General features: G+C 46.4%; 1 protein-coding gene across 3 annotated transcripts in view; it reads right to left on the bottom strand.

The window, feature by feature from the left end:
- Positions 1 to 2299: 2299 nt before the first annotated feature.
- SLIT3 (slit guidance ligand 3) overlaps positions 2300 to 13185 on the bottom strand; it is a 475720-nt gene continuing 464834 nt past the window's right edge. For 2 of the 3 annotated variants that reach the window (XM_038150223.1, XM_038150221.1), the window contains 4 exons: positions 9434 to 9588; positions 6950 to 7235; positions 4632 to 4840; positions 2300 to 2627 (listed from right to left, as the gene is read on the bottom strand). In XM_038150223.1, coding sequence (XP_038006151.1) covers positions 2386 to 2627; positions 4632 to 4840; positions 6950 to 7235; positions 9434 to 9588 — 892 coding nt within the window. In that variant the 3' untranslated portion in view covers positions 2300 to 2385. The remainder of the gene's footprint in view (positions 2628 to 4631; positions 4841 to 6949; positions 7236 to 9433; positions 9589 to 13185) is intronic. The other variant, XM_038150222.1, reaches the window with a different exon arrangement.

The raw sequence follows: 13185 nt of genomic DNA, 5'->3' as shown, positions 1-13185 counted from the left end.
GGCCTTGGCAGTCCAGGGGCTACAAATCTGAGCCACTGCTAGGCTGGCTTTCTTCTGCCTGACACCACAGCAGCTGCTTCTTTAGAAATTCAAATGTTTTTACGCAGGAATGAATCATTAATGGTAGTAGTGTGCCTGGCACGTATTTGTACAAGTGTTTGCAGTCACTCATGTGAATTTTTAAAATGTGGGGGTTGTGGTTTAGGTGATTTTTGTCGTACATCACAATCCCCAGCTGCTGTGAGCTGCTGATGTTATATTAAAAATAAAAAGCAGTCCACAGTATTTGCAACCAGGGTTAGTTTTTCCCTGGCTTTTGAGCTGTACTGTATCAATCAGAGTCTGGCACATTAAGCAGTGATTGTTTTATGTGTCACTGATTGCCAGCTCCATGTACTGATATTTATTTTGATGATTTTTTTGGAGATGCCTGTTAAATGGGCTCTGTCCCTTATGCTCACATTGTTCTGGTCGTAGCAGAGAAGTATGAATGAACTGCTGCAGTTAAGGAGAGACTGAGATAGCAGAAGAACAACAAGCATGTTACAGCTTTCTGGCTGCATTAGAGCTAGATGGTCTCTCAGCTTTGGTGGGAAATAAACATTTCTACTTGTCAAGGCAGGGTTGCATTCTGTGCATCCTTCCAAAGCCCAAATCAAAGCTGTCCCATTCTCTTGATTCAACTTTCCTACTCATTCTTTGCTGAATGCCCTGATCTGAGAGCCTTTTGGTGAGACCAGTAAGCGTTCCCAGAAGGACTTTATGGCTGCTAGGAAGCATCTCTGACCACCTTCCTTAGGGACAGAGAACTTGAAGAAAGGATCCTAACACTTACTCCATTAGAGAAAGAAAGAAATTTTACAGGTAATAGAACAGTTGTTGATGAGGAGGTTTGAAGCTTACAGTAAGAGAAAATTCAAGGTATCCATGGTGCTCTTTGCATGTATGTCCTGACCCTGAAAGGCAGCCCTGACAAAAACTCTTCAAAAATCAAACTCACTCCCAGAGTCAACTTTTCCCTCACATCCACAGTGAGAATTCATCCCTGCATTGATTTCCAATCCCTGCTCAGCAGCTGCTCTGAGCACAGCTCAGGTGAGTGGGAGTCCTTGGGGAGGCACAGTGCAGGACACGGAGCAGTGGAGGAGCTTTGGTGAGCAGGTCAGGCTGCACTGGGTGGAGCTGGGACACCTCTCCCTGCAGGACAGGTGTCAGCTGAACACCTTCACATGGATTTAGTGCAACTTCTGCTCGCTTGGAAAGCTGTGGGGAGGCAGGCAGCTGCCCGGAGCCAGCGTGTGGCTGAGCAGCAGCCACGGCCCAGCTCACACCCTGGCTCAAGTGACAGTGGCAGTAAAAGCTGATATGTTGCAGGTGCCTTCTGGCACCTGCAGTATTTTCATGCTCTTTACAACCTTTGCAAGTTAAAGTGTCAAGGTGTGATAAACTATGTAGCAGTGCATTCCTTACATTTCATGTACAAAAAAGGGCTCAAGACTGGGAGCAAGAAGGCACAAACTTGGGAAATAACATAGCTGAGGAGTTTACACAAAAGTACTATGTCATTTATTAGGCATCACTTAGCACTTATTTCACATTTTTGCCCCCAAATTACCCAAAGCAACATAAATTTCTCCATTTCCTTTCCCTTTGCACCCTTCTTTTGGATAAAGCTGCCTGTGCTCTATAGATACAGTTGCCGCAGAATATAACATGAACACAGATAAATACAACATACACAGCAAAAAATGTATTATAGTACTACAATAGTCAAATAATGTAACTAGCCTCAAGCTACGGCAGTGCCTGTGTGCTCCAGGGAACCAGTTCATGAACAGCAAGCGGGGCCACTGTACAGGAGCAAACCAGGGTTGGCAGTGTAGGGAAGAGAAGGGGCTGAGGAGGCTCTTGGGGTGCCTGGATGCAGTCAGTCACGGGGATCTGCTCACCTGGAACTCCCAGCCAGGGCCTCGGAGCTTTCTTCAGCCCAAATCAGTCTGGCAGTGGGTCCTCGGAACACCTTTACGTCTGTTCATTGTGCATACACATAAAGTCACCCCACGTTTCTCCTGTTAGGCTATGTTTTCTTTATATATATAATTTTTTTTTAACCTTTTAGCTTTTGAAATTTTTTTTCTTACAACTGTTAAAAAAGTTTCATGGTAAAAATAGCTCACTATATGATACATATACCCAAAGTGGTGCGATACTTTATATAATAAAAGATGAAAATAGTCACTTTCCATAATAAAAATAAGTTCTATTTTTTGCTTATTTTACAATATACTTAATAATTCTTTTCTTCTTCTTCACTCTGCAAGTAAATAGGTCCCGTTTCCATAATGCTTCTGAGTCGGTTAAAGTGGCGAGAGACCGAAGGATGGCTTATAAGCACTTGGAGCAGCCGCACTCCACGTGTCTCTCCAGTTCCTCCGTGAAGGTGGAGCCGTCCACGCACTGGAAGAAGTATTTCCTCCTCTTGCTGCGGAGGGGCACGCAGCACTGCCCGCCGCCGCAGCTGCCGCGGCACTCCAGGCGCGGCACTTTGGAGGCCGTGGCGCACGAGGTGTAGCCCTGCTGCTTACGGACCACTTCCCGGATGATGTCTCCTTGGCAGAGGTTCTCTGCTGGGGCAACAGAGGTGGGAAGGAGTCAGAAATGTGGTAACTTGCGGCAGCAGCTCTCTGGCCACAGAGAGCAACACACAACTTCCCCAGGCATTGTCCTGGGGAAGGCTGTGAGAAGATCAGAGAGAAGAAAGGGAAACAATTCTTATCTTCACTTGCTGCACTTGTTGTTGTGAACATGTGGAATATGTCATGGAGATTTGTTTACCAAAGGGTGGTTTCTCAATTGGCCAATGGTGATGGTGTTTAGATTGAAGGACCAATCGGGTCCACCTGTGTCGTGACTGTCTGTAAGGGAGATGGGTTTCTTGGTAAGAATAGTACACTAAAGTGATGGATCAGCCTTCTGAGAATCATGGAGTCAATACTAATTATTACCCAGCTGGGGACGCCCAGCTACGACAGTAACTATTTTGGCAGATGTTATAGATGCATATTATAATATTGGCTTTTCACAAATATTAAAATGGGTTTTATATGTGTAATGTTAAAGTAACTTTGTTATAAAGATATTGGTTTTATTTCTGTTGTTAATTAAGCTTAGTGAAATAGCTGATATAAGTATGCTTGTGTTAAAATGCCTGCTTGGATGGGATAACATCCACTGAACACAGGATGAGGACACTGCTACAGATCTGCCAACTATCAGCACTCACTGTCTGAAGATGGTGTGGATTAAGGCCCAAAAACTGGAGGTGATATGGATGGACTAAAACCACAACCAAGGAATATGCATGCTCTAAAAAGGCAGATGCAAGGAGGAGCCAGGCTAAACAATCCTTGGAACATGTAAACTAGTTTGGGGAAAAGTTTACTATGCATAAGGGCCTATGAATATGCAACAGGCTGATGTAAGGGAAAAGGGATTTAAGGGGATCCCCAAAGATAACTGAGTGCCAAGATGCACCTGGCTGTAACAACCTTTGCTCTATGGTCCTTGTCTCCCGTTGTCCTTTATTAAACTTTTAAAATGTTCACAGCAGAGTGACCATGTTTGTCACTCTGGATATTCCCCACACATCAGTGAGTGGCTCTGGGTTCATGATGTGATTCAAGACAAACAGATGGCATGAGAAGAACCTTAATCTTTTACTGCTTTGTACCTGCCACCAGACCAGAGCGTGTCTACACAAATGTGTAATATCCGGTGCAAGGCCAGGGCCAAGCAGGCCTGCTGGCTTTGATCAGCAGCCTGGAAGTGTTTTAATGAATGCTGAGTGTTGAGTCCTGCAACATAAGAATTAGTTTTACCATGTCTGCTTCTCTGGAGCAAAGGTCAGCCTGCTCTCTGTGACACTAGTGGTCTGGGACACCTGAAAGTGTCTGTGCTGTTCTGCAGTCCCTGTGCTGCAGCCAGATACATTTTGGTGATGGGCATGTGTAAAATTTGGAAAGTCTGTGGTCCATGCACAGGAAAGGGACAACCTAAATAAAATCCAGCTCCTTCCTTCTGGACAAGAACAAAAAAAAGACAGAAAGGATGCAGTTAAAACTCAGTGAGTTTCCAGGGAGTCTTTTCAGGTCAGGGCAGAAGAGTTGGGCCTCTGCCCTGGTAGGAAAGTCCAGCGTGATCTGTGGGATTCCCCTGGAAAACTGCTCAAGCTGGAGGAGGAGAATCTTTCATGCCACTTCAGGTGAGTGGTTCCTCCTTGTAAGACCTCCCTTCCTGCTGTGCAAATAACTGATCCCTGCTTGCTGAGGGTAAACCTCACAACAACCGCTTCTTTAAACATCCCACCCAAAACCTGGGAGCAGCAAACCTTGAGGATTCAGGAGACAGAGAATAAAACTTTTCACTCCATGTCCCCGTTTCTCTATGTGATAGCAGCTACCTACTGTTATGTGGTTCTGTTCTCCCTGTACTGCTCTGCAGAGGCTGGCTTAGCTTTATCTTCTATTTGCCATTCCTCCCCAGGTCCAAGCGGCAGGGAAGAGAGGAGTAAAGTAGGTGTAAATTAGGTGTAAAGCAGGAATGCAGCAGCACAGCTCCCGGGCCAAGCATACCTCTGTCACAGAGCTCCCCGCTGTAGCCGGGGTCACATTCACAGTAGGGCTCCCCATGCTCCGAGACCTTGCACTGCCCGTGGCTGCATTTCAAAGTCCTGCAGGGGTTTGAGGAGTTGTTCTTCTTGTCACAGTACATGCCCGAGTAGCCCTCCATGCACTTGCAGGTGTAAGCAGCACCGGCCGCCATGCACTTACCGTGCAGACACCTGGAGAAACAGAAGCATTTAGAGCTGGTCTTTGCTGGATGTGAAAGTTCCTTTTCCCAGAAATGTTTGATTTTGGCATTTCTGCCCATTTAATTCCAGGATACTAATCCAAAAACAGCAGCTCAGTGTCAAACACTCTGGAGAAAACTGTGTGAGTTTTCAGTGAATACTGGATAACGTTCAGAGAATACATTTAGAATTTGTGAACCTAAGTAGAAAACATTAGGCTCTTCCGTGAGCACAGACCGAGGCTTGGCACCCACACGAGACAGCTCACATTTACAGCAGCAGCACGTGGAACTAAGTGCCAACAATCAAGCTGCATGCCCAGGCTTCCTGAGCAGAGTTACTGTACAAATAATATCAGGCGATGAAAACCAGCGTGATAAATGAAGCTGCTCGTGGCAAAGCTATGCACAGACTTATCAGCGGGCAGCTGTGCTTGAGGGTTCCCTGGCTCCTGGGGTTTGCAGCGAGCTTTGGCATTTCCGAGGAACACCACAGGGTGGGGTGGTGATCCTGAGCAAGTTCTCTGACACTGTCCCCACTTCTGGGACAGAAGCAGACTTGATATGGGCTGAGAACAGCAAGGAAAGCAACTCTCTCCAGCCCAGGAAAAACTTTGGCATAATGTAACTTGACCTAAGCACATGTCTCTCTTATTTTTCTTTTCTTTCTAGTACTTTACAGTGATTCCCTGTTTATGTTGATTTTTTGTACATTTAATTTTTAGGCTTTGAACTAAAAAGGACAGATTACAAGAGCAGGTTCAGTCAGCTCCAGACATGCAAAATACTGTAATGAAGGGAGTCAGTCTGTATAGAACAGTGTTTTCTGCCCCACGAACCAGAGGTTCCCTGATCTTTACAGGTACATTTCCTCAGTGAGATTAACCTGTGAGTGGTGGAGCAGACACCTGCCAGCAGGGCTCCACACTCCCCTGGATACACCGGGCAGGGCTTTAGAGAGCCAGCTCCAAGAGGCTGAAGTGATTCGGGAAAGGTGGGACAGTGTGTGAGCGTTAAAAATACACACAGCTACCTTCCTCAGCAAGGGACTATGTTCATGATTACCCTCCCTGGACTATGAGAGAAACAATCCCTCATCATGTAAACATCTGGAACTCCCTTATTTTTCTCTGTCCAACCGCAACAGCTTTGTGTTGACATTGGAAACTCAAGGAAACATTTGGGTCTTCATACCTTTGGTTTGTAAACTGTCAGGTGCTTTTCAACACCTCCAGACTTCAGTACTTTGCAGAATTAGGACCAGAAGCAAGTTTAAAATGGTACCTTTGCCAGGTTAAATTTCTGAGAGTGATTATTCACTGCATCAATTTACCTGTCAAAAGTATGTGCTCGTGAAAAGCGCCTTCCAAGAGAGCAACCGAAGGAACTTCTAAAACAAAAGTACTTCCATCTGCTTATGAAACAACAGTGAAATATGCAGCCTGCTGCTCTGCACGAGAGTGTTTCCTGTGTATTGGCCATAAGAAAGCTATTCATCCCGTGTTTCTGATGGAGATGTGGTTATTGAGCCTTTGAACTGTAAATACTTTACACTCATGCTCCCTTCACATGCAACACCACACTATCCTTTAAACTTGCACTTTAAAGGGCTGTTTCAAAGTGTAATATTTAAGTCAGCTATTTGGGAAATTTAAAACTGCTCACACTGGAGTGCATAATGGTCTTCAGGGAGTAAGTCTGAAGCCTGGGCTCAGTGCTGCAGGGAGAAAACCCCTGAAATGTGTACCTCCCCCTCACAGGCAGCTCTGCTCTGGATCTGTGCTCTCACCTCCTGGGGTTAAGCCATGCCCATTAACGGGAAGTTTTGTATTTTAATGTGTAGAGTCACAGCTGAAGGTATGACCTGCAGCATTAACACCTGAGCTCCTGCAGGACCACAAGCTCCTTTGGCGAGTCAGCAACGTCTGAACAAGAAGTGAAAATTGAGAGCTGCCACAGATGCAGACTCACAACTGTCAATAACCTCGTGTGGGGACCCAGCACCTCCAAAACCAGTCAGATGTGGTTTTGCAAGATGAAATGTGAAATATGCATTAGCTGTAAAGCTTTTGCTCTGCCATCAGCAGTGGTTTGAGCTTACTTGTGGTTAAGACACGGATCTCCAATTTCCTGGTCACACAGAGGGCCCATCCAGCCTGGGTGACATTCACAAATCACACTCGTTTTCTCCAGGGATCGGCAAATCCCGTGCTTGCAGATGTTACAGGATTTGCAGCCAGGAAGGACTCCCAGTGACTGCTGGGGTAAATCCTTGAAATCCTGCAGCTCGTTGTTGATCCTGACGTCGTGAATGCAGCCATGAAAACCATTTGGTGTCTTATCTGCACCCTGGCGCAGGGATGATAATCCAGTAGAGGTTGGGATCCCTTCAGATAAAAGCAAAAGAGGAAGGTTCACTTACACTTACAATGGTAATATATAAATTATAATTGCTAAAGCTTCTTTTGTCACAGCCCCTTAAAGTCTTTGAATAATTAATTTGCATAGGACCTTTGTAAGGTAGCACAATCTCACTGTCCTCATTCTGGAAATGGAAAGGAGGAAAAAAATAAACTCACTTGCCCAATCTTCTGTAAGAAGTACAAGACCCAAAATAAACAAAAACAAAAAGCAAACTATTATTTTTTGCCTGGTGGCCACATGTTCCTAACCTTAGATAATGTTCCTTCTCTCTACAGTTTAATAGCAATTATTCTTCTGAAAGGTTTGAGAATGCCTTCATTTGTCAGCAGGTAGCATCCCCCTCTGGGATGCAACAGGACAGTTTGGCTTGACTGGGTCACAGTGTTCAGAGAGGGGGTGCTAAGAGTGCATCCCATGGGAAGTAGTGCAGGAGAGCTCTAAAGACAGGGAACAGCACTTCAAGGGCCAGGCCAAGGCTTTGTGGTGAGCACCTCCCATCTTGTTCAAGTACTTGGAAGAGTTCACATGGTTGGATGGCCAGCAGGTTCTTTTGGCTGTTGTTTTATGCCTTCCCTACTGATGCCAGCTTGGATGTAGAGCTTCCATAGCACAGGCAAGTGCTCCCATTTTCAGCCACGTGAGGCCTCTGAACTCAGTGTCTATAAGTTATGCCACTGTTAAAGGTGGTCCTAAAACAAATCCAGCACCTGTTTCACTGGGTGTTAAACTGTGTGTTAGAAGGAAAGCTGCTGGAACAGGTGACGTGGTTGTGAGATGGACAAAACTGTGAGCACCTGAAGGTTCAGCCTGTGTTAACCTTACTGTAGGTCAGGAAAAATTGCTCTGGGGTAATTTAGGCACCTAATTTAACTAAACCACCTGCAGAGGAAGGGCAGCTGGCTTCCATGGGAGGGCTGCACAGGAAGAGGTGGCACATGAAGAGCAGGGAGGGTTTAGAAAAAAGCAAGAAGAATTTTAATAGGCAACAGCAAAAGTCTTTACTGAGGCCATGGATCCTGGCATCCAACAGTCCTTCATTCCAGACCTCAGGTTTTGCCTGAGAATTCCTTAGGTACCTTTGGAGAATTAGTGTGATCCATGATGCTCATCCATTAACAAAACTTTTCCATGGGATTAGTTCCCAAGTTCCCTGGTTATAAACTGCTGCAGGACTGGTATCTTTTGTGCTGTGCTAAAGGGAGAAATTGAGATGGCCTCTGCACCAGCAGATTATCTTTGATGCACAATGCTTTTTGATAGCCCGTGGCATTCTTAATAGGAGCCAATTATAAAAGTTCAGCTCTGTACAAAGCAAGATTAGCCAGTTTTCTGTTTTACAAGGGCAATATTCAGGGTTCTTTTAGAAAAGTGTTATTAAAGAAAATTATTTAGAAAAGCCTTGACCAGCACCAACTGAATTTGGTAAGAGTTTCTACTATTGGCTTCAATTATCTCATTAGAAAAGGCTCAAAGACTTTCTGTTACCATTCTGCTGACTTTTGTATTTGAAATAGGCTGACTAAAAATTCAAGAACTCCGTGTCACTGAGAGAGAGATTTCAACATTCAGTCCAGAATAGAACCAGGGGGGTTCTGGCAAAAACAATCCATTGGGCAGAGACCAGCCTTTGTTCTGTGTCTTGTAACCAGACACCTAATCAGTGGTATAGTCATTATTCTGGGCATTGTTCCCCATCCCATTTGGCCTCTTCCCTCCAGATTCAGTTCTTAATGGGAAAAAATTTCTTAACTGAGGTTTGGGCAATTCTAATATCTGTCCAAAACTGTGGCTTCAGTTTCCAGTGAGAAGACTATTAACCAAGGTGTTCCTAGCTTGTGTGTTAATATGTTTTTTAATCACACACCTTTTTCCCCACAATTTTTAGACCTCTATAAAACTTCCAGCAGAAACACTGCTCAGTTATGGCATATTTAAACCTACTGACTATTTATTTGCTTTTTTGCCATGACAATTTGTGATACTCCCACTGATACTTCCACTTCAGTCATCACAGCTTGGTGACAGCCAGTTCTTGAAGCTTCTGAAGTGCCAAGCAGGTCGTTCCTGTGGTGGCTGTGTGAGAGTCCTCTCCATAGCATGGCAGATGATTTGCTTCTGAGAAAACAGGTTAAAACTTCAATTCTAGAGCAACTCACAGTACCTCCAATGTAGAGGGGTGTGTTGAGGCTGACAGAAGACTGTTTCTGGAGCTTTCCCAGACTCTTGGGAGCACCCTTGTCCACCACCAGGTTCAGAGTTTGATTCAGCATCACGAGTTCCACACTGTGAAACTGCCCATCATTTACTGTTTCCACACTAAAAAGTAAGAGAAAAAAAAAATTAGAAGATGAACAAGGAACAGCCTCTGCCTCTGTGACATCCTGTGTCCCTGTGGTACACCTTGCACAGCACAGCTCTGGGGTGCTCTGGAGTTTGCAGCCAGGGTGTTCTCAGCATTTCCTCCAGCTGGGAGGTACAGACTGACCCTCAGCTGATCCTGGGCAGGCAGTACTGACACATGTGGAATGCTTCAGAGGCCAGCTAATCAGGAGAGCAGCCGCTCCAGTTGCCTTTTCCCAGGGCAGAGAAGCAAGTGTGTAGCTACATGACACACTGGCTTTGGGGACAAAACTACCAAAAAATCCCATTCTGAGCTCTCAGCCACAGCTGGCTGCCCTCTGTCACACTGCTTGGAGCTCGTGCTGCAGGCTGGATCACTGAAATAATTTCTTCTCCTATGGGTAGTTTAAACTCAAATTATCTCACAGGGGTCAGGAGAGATTGCAGTCTGGGGTGAGACAGCAGAGGCCTCTGAAACCAGCATCTCCTCATGGCAGAAGTGTCTTGGAACTATGTACCAAGGAATAAGGACAGACTTTGAGGTTCTCAAAGTCAGAGAAAGAATTCAGGAGGTTTTGGCTTATAAATGACAAGTGTGCTTTGTTCAATATCAGACAATCCAACCTGAACACAAGGAAAAATGACACATTGCTACTACTTTTTGGGAAACATGAAGGTGTAAATTGAAGCTTGAGGATAAAACAGTAGGAATTGTTGGGTGGTGGGGCAGGGAGCAGGCAGCCATCTGAGCAGACAAGATAGCAAAGTAGTGTGTATTTATTGCTTTAACACTGATTTTTCAGATGCAGCAAGCCTGCAGCAACCTCCTAGTCTGCACCTCCAACAATCTTCACCTTCATCTCCTGTTAACTGCCCCAGCCATCATAAGGTGCATCATTCCGTTTGCATGATGCTATCATTTTTTTATTTTCAGGGCAGCTTCAGCTCTCAAACCTTAGTGCTGCACGGTGAAATTCCCTAAAACAACCCGAAGGTTTCATGCACTCCTGCAAGCAGGGAGGGGCAAGGGTGGGACTGCCTGCTCTTGAGCAAATTCAAACCAGGGTGGTAGTTAGATTGATGGGATTTCCCCACTGCTCTAGGTGTAATTAAAAGGCACAGTATCTGCTCCATGTGCACTCAGATGCACATAGGAACACAACAAGAACGTGGTAACAGTAGTGGTTGTTCTGGAATTGCCTGTGGGCTCTGTGAACTGCCCACATGCGAGTGTTGCCTGCGAGCACCCTTTCCTAGATTCCTCCCTGCAGGCTGGGGGTGCTGTTATGTGTGGATAATGACAGAACACACCAGCTTTGAGCATCCTGAGATACTGCTTGGACAACAGCCTGGATTAGGGATTGCTGCACATGTGGTGCACACCACAGCACAGTGCCAAAGTTTGGGTTTCTGCTCATTCCAAAGGCCCATAAGCTCAGCATCCTCTCACAGGAAGCTAAAAAAACACCTTTCAGGTGATTTGTAAATTTGCAAGGTCAATGTCTCTGAGCTATTTACCCACACTTTCTTCACAGTCAGTGGAGAGGAGGAGACACACTCATCTCTGAGGGTGAATCACCTTTTAGATGTGACCACCTCTCAACCTAGATGACACACTGCCCATCTTTAGTGCCCAGTCCTGCAGAACTGATGTGTAAGGCTACTGCAGCAAGGAAACAGGGCCTCAACTTCACAAACAAATTACATGCCTTGGAGATTACTGGAATTCAGTTGTTGCTGGAAGAAGTTTCATTTTTATAGTGTTTTATGGTAGACCTGACATAACCAATTGTACTTGAGCAATGTCAGGCAGCAAGTCAGCACTGCAGGCTGACTGGGAATGTGCTGTTTGAGAGGAGCACACTGCTGTTCCACACTGGAGCTGGCGTGCCTCTGCACTGCTGCTCTCCCCACAGGTTTCATGAACACACAGGCCTTCAAAAGTTCACGTAAGGTTACACAGGTCATAAGGTAACAGGCAGCAATGTAGGAGCACCTTTACAGTGTGGCTTTACATAAATAAGTCAGATAGTTCTGCCACAGAAAGGTTCCCAGGAATGCTCTGCTGGCTCAATCACTCATTCCTGACCTGCAGGGAAGCACTGGGCTGTGGCTGCTGCCATGTGCAAGATGGTGACAGAGCCCTGGGGGGAACTCAAGAACCTGGAGCTGATGGTACAGTTCAAAGTGTTTTGAAGAAAAAACATAGAGGCTTGACAGTGAACAAAAATGCAGCTCCAGTTGGGCTGTGTGGGTCAGAATGAGAGGCAGAGGATGTGTGCTGGCCTCCCTGCCCAAGGGGCTGAGCCTGTGCCCTGGGAAGGGCAGGCTTGTCCCCACTGCACCCCAGGGCACTGCAGCAGGGCCACACCTCGAGCACAGCACTTTGTGCATTGGCAGCTCAAGTAAGTTTGGAAACAGCTGGTCTGAACTTTGTGTTTGGATACTCAGGAATTCTGCTAAGTGTCTGCTGCCTTACGAGGAGCAGCTGTGCTACAGCAAGGCCGACTGGGTGATCCCTCTGTGCTCCCTGCTTATCTCAGTGCTCTCTGCAATGCCTGATTCCCGAGGGGGAAAGCACTTGGACTTCAGCTGGAAGGTGTGAGATAAATGGTAATGCACATGTGTAATTGTTAGTCTGCGCAGAAGTGCCAGTGAAAGGGAGAAGTGGAGCCAAACCCCATGGGCTGTGAGAGCTGAGCACTATGGAGGTGGGATGGATAGCTGTAGGATAGGGAGCCGTCCCCAGCAGGATCAATAGCTGAAGCTAACACACAAACCACACGGTTATCTGCAGAAGGCCAAGCTATGGCCATTTGTCAGAGGACAACATTATCACATCTGGCAGGACTGGCTCTTCCCAGAGCCAGGATTTCACAGGCATTCATCACCTACTCTCCACAGGGTGTGTTTTTTCCAGATTATGCCTTGACCGCAGGCAAACAAATCCTGGGGATGGAAGCAGCCACCCCACATGGTGCTCATGCCTTTCAGCATACCCAGTGCTGGTATTTTTGTTGGAAAGGGAGTGAGAGGTCCTAGTCTGCAGGAATACGTGGATGAGCATTACTCTTTTCTGATTCTTTCACTTTTTAACCCGGAATGAAATAATCTTTGCCTGAACTTTGAGAAACAAAGTAACTCACAGCCATCACCCAACACTGCAGCTTTGTAAAGCAGATAAAGTTAGAACAAGGCAAAGCACTCATCTGCTGTTTGAGAAGACACAGAGATATGATAGAAAAGCTGATTGTGGACAGGCAGGATGACAGGAAATCCCCAGCCAGCAGATGCTTGTGCGAGAGCACGCACTTACTGCTGCTGCTGACGGAAAGGCATTCAGACGCCTTGGGATTCTGAGATGGAGACAACCGTGGGGGAGAGACCAGTGGTGAGAGAAAAGCTGCTCGAACTCCCCTCAGAGCCTCTTCTGCAGCCGGGCCCTCAGGAGCCCCGGCAATCGTCGGAGACAGCCGGAGACAGTGGCTTGGCCGGGGATGAAGGGCGGCGGCCGCAGGCGCTGAGCAGCGCTCGCTGCTGCGCTCCGCTCCCCGCCGGGGCCCGGCCAGACCC

This window comes from Motacilla alba, chromosome 13 (assembly GCF_015832195.1).
Source record: "Motacilla alba alba isolate MOTALB_02 chromosome 13, Motacilla_alba_V1.0_pri, whole genome shotgun sequence".
Classification (NCBI taxonomy): domain Eukaryota; kingdom Metazoa; phylum Chordata; class Aves; order Passeriformes; family Motacillidae; genus Motacilla; species Motacilla alba.
This window is presented reverse-complemented; position numbering and strand designations above follow the sequence as displayed.